Source organism: Dipodascopsis tothii (genome assembly GCF_038497935.1).
Source record: "Dipodascopsis tothii strain CBS 759.85 unplaced genomic scaffold V1510scaffold_17, whole genome shotgun sequence".
Taxonomy (NCBI): domain Eukaryota; kingdom Fungi; phylum Ascomycota; class Lipomycetes; order Lipomycetales; family Lipomycetaceae; genus Neoaidaea; species Neoaidaea tothii.
The window spans coordinates 272,458-279,813 of record NW_027118001.1 but is presented as its reverse complement, the minus strand read 5'-3'; the positions used below and the strand labels follow the sequence as shown (position 1 = coordinate 279,813).

General features: G+C 71.1%; 3 protein-coding genes across 3 annotated transcripts; 1 reads left to right on the top strand and 2 right to left on the bottom strand.

Annotated features, from left to right (window-relative positions):
* Positions 1 to 231: 231 nt before the first annotated feature.
* On the bottom strand, positions 232 to 2,778 carry V1510DRAFT_417992 (ATP-binding cassette permease). The gene is made up of 2 exons (XM_066934057.1): positions 2,085 to 2,778; positions 232 to 2,053 (listed from the first exon to the last, which is right to left on the bottom strand). The coding sequence occupies exons 1-2, from the start codon at positions 2,710 to 2,712 to the stop codon at positions 375 to 377; spliced, it is 2,307 nt and encodes a 768-aa protein (XP_066788690.1). The 5' UTR covers positions 2,713 to 2,778; the 3' UTR covers positions 232 to 374.
* Positions 2,779 to 5,954: 3,176 nt separating this feature from the next.
* Positions 5,955 to 6,253, top strand: V1510DRAFT_403506 (uncharacterized protein; the record flags this gene model as incomplete). The annotated part of the gene is made up of 2 exons (XM_066932175.1): positions 5,955 to 6,188; positions 6,221 to 6,253. The coding sequence occupies 2 exons, from the start codon at positions 5,955 to 5,957 to the stop codon at positions 6,251 to 6,253; spliced, it is 267 nt and encodes an 88-aa protein (XP_066788689.1).
* Positions 6,254 to 6,295: 42 nt separating this feature from the next.
* On the bottom strand, positions 6,296 to 7,097 carry V1510DRAFT_395349 (putative peptidyl prolyl cis-trans isomerase; the record flags this gene model as incomplete). Its single annotated transcript, XM_066931864.1, has 3 exons — positions 6,985 to 7,097; positions 6,647 to 6,745; positions 6,296 to 6,615 (listed from the first exon to the last, which is right to left on the bottom strand). The coding sequence occupies exons 1-3, from the start codon at positions 7,019 to 7,021 to the stop codon at positions 6,296 to 6,298; spliced, it is 456 nt and encodes a 151-aa protein (XP_066788688.1). The 5' UTR covers positions 7,022 to 7,097.
* Positions 7,098 to 7,356: the final 259 nt, after the last annotated feature.

Genomic DNA, 7,356 nt, shown 5'->3' with positions numbered 1-7,356 from the left:
GCCGGCCCCGGCCCCGCCCCCCCGCCCCCCCGGCCGCCCCCCGCGCCCCCCCCCCGGCGGCCGCCCCCGCCGGAGGCTCGTTGCACGGGTGAGCCTCCGGCGGCGACTCCGTCGAGGGTAGCTGCCCTGCGGGCAGATCCACTGCGGAGCGGTGCGGCTATATGCCGCACGCGGTGCGGCTCACCTTCGGGCGCGCCGCACGAGATGCGGCTGCGTAGGCGGATGGCGCGTGCCTCCGGCGGCGACTCCGTCGAGGGTAGCTGCCCTGCGGGCAGATCGACTGCAGAGCGGTGCGGCTATACGCCGCACGCCGTGCGGCTCGGTCCTCCATGATCTATTGCCGCCGCAGCGGTATGCTCTATGTACATGCCCGGCTAGCGGAACAGCTTGGTAAAGTGGCTCGCGTCGTTCGCAGTGAGCTCGTCGTACGACCCCTGCTCCAGCACGGAGCCGTCCGGGGCCAGGACCACGACGACGTCGGACCGCTTGATGGTCGACAGCCGGTGGGCGATGGAGATGGTGGTGCACTTGCTGTCGAGGAAGTTGCCGAGCGCGTGGTTGACGGCGGTCTCGGACTCGGCGTCGAGCGAGGACGTCGCCTCGTCCAGGATGAGGATCGCCGGGTCGCGGATGAGCGCGCGCGCAATCGCAATGCGCTGTTTCTGGCCGCCCGAGAGCTGGGCGCCGCGCGGGCCGACCTGGGTGTCCAGGCCGTCGGGGAAGTCAAAGACAAAGTCGCAGTTGGCGCGGCGGGCCGCGGCCAGGACGTCGGCGCGGGTCGCCCGCGGCCGGCCGTACGCGATGTTCTCGGCGATGGTGCCCGAGAAGAGCACGGGCTCCTGGGCGACGACGCCGATGTGGCGGCGCAGCGCCTTGAGGTTGAACTCGCGGATGTCGCGGCCGCCGAACGAGATCGAGCCGCGGTCGGGGTCGTAGAAGCGCAGCAGCAGCTGGCCGATCGTCGACTTGCCGACGCCGGACGGCCCGACGATGCACACGTTGCGGCCCGGCTCGATCGTCAGGTTGAGCCCGCGGAAAACCGGCGCAGCCGGCCGGGTCGGGTACGCAAACTCCACGTCGCGGAACACAATGGCGCCGGCCGGCTCGCCGCGCGGCTGCACGCCCTTGGTCGGCGCAATCGACGACTGGCGGTCCTCGAGCTCAAAGACCCGCGAGGCCGCGCCAACGCCCTTCATGACGCGCGAAAAGAAGCTCGTGAGGCCGTACATGGACCCGCCCGTGTAGGCCGTGTACATGAGGAACGACGAGAGGTCGCCGAAGGTGATGACGTCCTGCAGGACCAGGTGCGACCCCATGCCCAGGATCGCCAGCACGGTCGCGTTCCCGGCCAGGTTCATCGAGCTGAAGAACGTCGCCGACAGCAGCGCCTCGCGGCGGCCGACCGCAAAGATGTCGCGGATGCGGTCGTTGTAGCGCCGGACCTCGAACACGTCGCCCGAGCACGACTGCACGGTGCGGATGTTGCCCAGGCCCTCCTCGGCGACCTTGTTGGACGCGCCCAGGGCCGCCTGGGTCAGCGTCGTGATGTTCTTCACCCGCCGGCCATACAGGTACGCGCCCACGGCCACCGGCGGGCCAACCAGCAGCACCATCGCGGTCAGGTACATGGACACGTGCCCCATCATGGCCAGGCCGACCGCGCCCGACACGACCGCCCGGAGCCCGTCCGAGATGTTCTGGGTCATGGACTTGGCCACGATGTTGGCGTCGCTCGAGAACCGCGAGAGCAGGTCGCCGACGCGGTTGGCGTCGAAGAACTCGGCGTCCTGCAGGACCGTGTTGCGGAACAGCCGCGACCGGATCCGCGCCACCACGCGCTCGCCGATCACCCGCAGGATGTACGTGCGCCCGAAGTTGGCGCCGGCGCCGACCACAAACACCGTGCCGAGCGCGTAGTAGAACTGCTCGAGCGAGAGCCCGAGGATGAGCTCGTCCGCGGCCGTGGCCTTGGTGGCGATGTCCAGGATCTTGCCGATCGCGTACGGCACGGCCAGCGTCACGCCCGACGAGATGAACAGCAGCACGCACGACCCTGCTGTCAGCGCGCCCGCCGATCCACTTACCGACCAGCGGCCACGTCTCGGGCCGCACCAGCTTGAACAGCCGGGTGATCTCGTCCATCTTGACGTCCGGCGCCAGCCCGCGCGGCCGCACGATCCGGGCCGACAGGTTGACGACCGACGCCTGCCGCGCCTTCTCCGAGAGCTCAAAGTCCGCGGTCAGCCGGTCGACGGCGGTGCCGGGGTCCATCACGGCCCCTGGCTGGCCGGCCGCGGGGTGCACTTTGTCGCTGGCAGCGACCCAGGCGGCCCCGCGGTCGAGCACCTCGCTCTCGACGACGGCCGGCTTGGCCTGGGCGCGTGCGGCCGCGGCCATCGCAAACGTACGGACGCTGGGCAGGTAATGCGGGGTGTCGAGGGCCGGTCCCGGCCGGGCGCACAAGACCGCCCGGGCCGGCCGCCAGGCGAGCCGGTCGGGCCCACGCGCCGGCCAGCACGCGTGCCGCATGCGCGCCGAGCGCAGCGGCACCCGTGCGACGTCCCAGAGTGCGCACGCAGCGCGGGACGTTGTCATATTGGTACCGGAGCAGATGGTGATCTGAAATTTTTTTTCCGGCGTAGTTGTTACCGCCGCTCCCAGCGACTTGCCGGCGTCGGCCAGACGCGACGGGCCCGTCCAGGGCTGCCCCATGATCGCGCGCACCGGACTGCGCCATCGCGGCCGCGATGGCGACTGCCGAGGAGCGTGGGCCGACGCGGACGGCCGAGAGTCAGGGGTGTGCGGCTATATGAGCCGCAGGGCGTGCGGCTCATATAGCCGCACCGCTCGCGCACGCCGCTTGGTCTGCCCGCAGGGCAGCCACCCTCGACGGAGTCGCCGCCGGAGGCTCGATTCACCGCCCGGACGGGCCCCGGCGGCGGCCTTCAATGTTGTCGCTGCCGGTTACGAGCCGCACTCCGTGCGGCATATAGCCGCCCTGCTCGCACGCGTCGCTTGATCTGCCCGCAGGGCAGCCACCCTCGACGGAGTCGCCGCCGGAGGCTCGATTCACCCCCCGGCGGGCCCCGGCGGCAACCTCCATGGTTGGCGCTGCCGGTAACGAGCCGCACTCCGTGCGGCATATAGCCGCATAGCTCGCGCATCGCTTGATCTGCCCGCAGGGCAGCCACCCTCGACGGAGTCGCCGCCGGAGGCTCGTTACACCGCCGGGCAGCCATCCTCGACGGAGTCGCTGCCAGAGGCTCGTTGCACCACCGGACGGCCTCCGGCGGCGACCTTCAAGGTCGGTGCTGCCGGTGGCGAGCCGCACTCCGTGCGGCATATAGCCGCGCTCACAGCTCTCGGCGTCCGCGGTGATCTTCCCCGGCAGCCGCCGGTCGCCGTCAGAGCCGCTGTGCGGCCACAGCTCCGTAGGCCTGCCCGCACAGCACACCACCGGCCGGCCGCCGCAGTCGTTAGTACGAAACACGCGACGCGCGGCGTGGCTGCCGGCAGGTCATGCGACTGGCGCCCCCCTGAGGGTCGCACGGAGCGGCGCGCCGCACGGCGTGCGGCTCGTGCGGTCTAGACAGCGTCTACGAAAGCCGAGGAGGTCGGGAGTGCTCGGCTGGCAGGGCACTCGGGCGTGAGCACACCGGATCACAGCATGACCGGAGATTGCGCGGGGCAGAATGCGGCCGGCGCGCCGCATGACGTGCGGCGCCCGATATGCGGCTGTGCGTTCCTGCGCGTATCTGCACGTCGGCCGGCGCTTGCGCGCCGTCGCGCAGTAGGCTGCAGGAAGCTGCATGACAGACCCGGGCGCCCGGCTCCGCGTGCGGCTCATGCGCGTCGGCGCGCCTAAACGGGCTTTACCGGGGACGCGGGCCGCGCTTGCGGCTTGCGCGACGCGATGGCGAACGCGAGCCGCAGGCCGCGGAGCCGGCGACGCGTCGGCGCGGTGCCGGCCGCGACGCGAGCGAGGTGCCTGTGCCTGGCAGCCAGACGCGACACGTGCGGGTGCCGTGCGCCGCGGCTGTCGACCTTTAGCCCGGTCGCGACCGGCCGCCGGCCGGCCACGGGGCTGGTGCTCGGACGCACACGCAGGGGCGGTGGGCGTGCGGCTGGCGGCGGCTGACCGGCCGCCGGCGGCCTGATCGGGCGCCCACCAGCGGCCGGCAGTCACGTCCGCAATGGAGCCAATGCGGCCTCGCGCGGGCGGTGCACCAACGTGCATGACCCGGCCGCCGTTTTTCGGTGTCGGCTGCCTCCTGGCCCAGTCCGCGGCGGGCCTGGCGCGCCACTGGTGGCTGTCCGGCCGCAACTGCGGCGCCCCCGTTCGTCGGCGCCGTTGGGCAATGCGCTGACAGACTGGGCGCATGACGCGATGGTGCACGAATTGGCCTAACGGCGTGGCGACTCAGAGCATTGCCAATGCGACCGGCACGCATCGGCCGCCGGCGTCGCCGCGTCGCCGCGCCGCCGCGCCGCCGCCGCCGCCCCGCCGCCGGCCGGCCGCGCGCCGCCGCGCCCGGGCGCCCGGCGGCTGGCGCACGGCGCGCCGCGCGGCGCGCCGCTAGCGAATTGAGCCCGCCGTAGGCGCTCAGGGGCGTCCGGAGCCGGCCCGTCCGGGTGCGGCCGTCGCCGCGTGACAGAGCCTCACGCGGGCCCGCTACAGGCCCAGCGGCGCACGCCCTGGCGCGCGCGCCGGCCGAGGCCCGGACCAGACGTGCGCACCAAGCTGCAGGCCGCCTGCCCCGGTCCGGCAGGCGCTGGCGCCGCGCGAACGGCCCGGTCGGGCGCGCAGGGGGCCGGGCCTGGCGTCACTGCGGTCGCTAAGGCGATGCGCCTGAGCCCCGGTGCGGAGCAGCCGAGCTATCACGCAGTATAAATAGATCGCGGCGGCGTGCCAGGCCGCCGTGCACCTGCTCAGTCTCCAGGCCCTGTCGAGCCGTGCTGTCACGCGGATCACTCTCCATCGTCGGCACGATCACCGGCCGGCTAGATCGAGACATTGCTGGCCGAGGCCGCATCACAGCCCGCGCATATATCTGCCGCCGCCGCCTCCCGGGGCATCTGACGGCCCGGCGGTTTCATGTGCGCCCAAATATGGCAGGTCTGGCCCTGCGGCTTCCGGTCTCTGTGAGTAGCGCTGCGTCCCGCAATCGCATTATTAATCGGCAGAATTCAGAAACCGAACACATAAATGCATAAAGAAACGGTACGGGTACCCGTGCCAGACCGAGACGAAGATCCTGGAGCCACGCAAGGACGTGTGCCCGCGCCACGGCGCGCGCCACTATAGGGAGGCGCCGCTCGAGCCGCGCGCGTAGGCCCTGCGCCCGGCGCGCTGGGTCCCTGTGATCCGCTGTGATCCAAAAGTTGTGACTCTTCTGTATATTACCAATGGACTCTGACAAACCTGCGTACGCTGCGGCTGAGCGCGTACTCCGCCGGATGCCGGGGCGGGGTGCGGCCGCCGCCGGGGGGACGGGCACTTTTAAGCTGTCGAGAACAAGGATGTAACAGGGGGTGCACGAGCCACTGCGCCGCGCGACGTGCAGTGACGGCTGAGACACAAGCCGCACGAGCCTGCGACGCGTGACGGTTGCCGGGGCAACGCGCCGCACGGGGTGCGGCGCCGGTCCCGCGCCTACGCCTGCCCGCGCCGCCCGCGTACTTCCCAGCACGCCCCTCCAGCCAATCGGCCGCCGCTCAACTCGCCGCCGGCCGGCCGGCGCACGTCTTTTTCTGCGCCGCGAGCTTCCTCCAATTTTTTCTTCCACCCCCGATCAGCTCCGTGACCTCAATCCTGGTACGTCCCGGCCGCCCCGGCGCGCCGCCCGCGCCCGCTCGCTCCCCGCGCCCGTTCTCCGGCGGCCATCGATGGCCGTCGCCGGATGCCTCCGGGGCCGGGCCGGCCGCACCAGTCCGCCAGCGCTGACCAGCAGACAATGCAGCCCACCTACCTGCGCGCGTTCCGCCCCTGCATGGGCGCTTCCTTCCGGCTGTCGCAGTCGGCCGGCATGCGTCCCGCCGGCCGTCTGTTCGACGCCAAGAAGGCCTCGACCGCCGACACCATCAAGAAGTTCGTCCCGTACGAGGTCTGGCCCCTGTTCATCTTCCTGGCCATTGCCGTGGGCGGCGGTGTCGGAGCCATGGGCTACAAGTACTACACCGACAAGACGGTAAGCACGTCGCCGCGCGGCGCTGACCCCAGCTCCGGTTCTACAAGGCCAGATCGATCGAGTAAGCGTGCAAGCTCAATAAACAGCATTCCTATATACACTCGTAGTCACTCCTGCTGCGGGCCGGCCATGTCCAGCCGCGCCATGGCGTCGACCGGGTCGCCGGCGGCCGCGGCCGCGGCCGCCGCGGCCGCCTCCTCGACCGCTTTGCGGTCCTCTTCGTCGACCTGGTGCAGCTGCAGCCAGCCCTCCTGCTCCCACACGGCCGTCTTGGCGTTGGCGATGTCGAACGTCTCGTTCTGTGACCGCGCGCTCGTCACCCGTAGAGTGCGCCCGTACAGCTCGGCCTGGTCCATGTTGTCGATGGCCGCGTCGGCGTCCTGCGCCGATTCGTACTGGACAAACGCGAACCCGCGGTGCAGCTCGCCTGCGGTCAGCGCGGCCGGCGACGTACTTACGGCTCTTGTTGTCGCGGGGGAGCTCGACGTCGACGATGTCGCCGAACGGGATGAAGGCGTCGTGGACGACCTGCGCGGTCACGGCCGAATCAAGGCCGCCTGGGCGTCAGCAATCGGCACGGAGAGCCTGCACGCCGGGCCGCCGGGGCCGCCTAGTGTCTGGCGACCGGCTGGCCGGCGTCTGGCGACGGGACGGCCGTGTCTGGCGACTGCCAGAGCCTGCGCGGCCGTGGCCGGCCGCTGCTTCGCGGGCCGCTTGGCCGGTCTGGCCGCCTCGCCGAGCCACAGCCAACCACGGCGTCCAGCCCGCCCGCATCCACACTCCCATCATCACTTACTGACGTGCACCGTCGTCTTGGATCTCCTGCTGACCATGGCGATCCGGCGCGGTGAGATCGTTGATATCCTTGCCGAGGTGATCAGAAAGTGAAGAAAATCCGGCGTTAAGTCTACACCTCACGCTCCACCCACGGCCGCGCCCTTGTCCGCGCCGGTGGCCAACGCACGACGGCACACGGGCCAGATTCGCGCGGCAGGTTTGTGACTACGGCGGCGACGTGCTGACGACGCTAGGACGCGATCGCGGCCGGATTCGCGCCGCAATTGCGCATTTGGCGCCGCCAGCACAGCGAACGCCGCCCGCAGAATCGGCACAGCAGCCGGCCCAGGGCTCGCACGGGCTCCTGGCTGTGCACACACACGGAATGGAC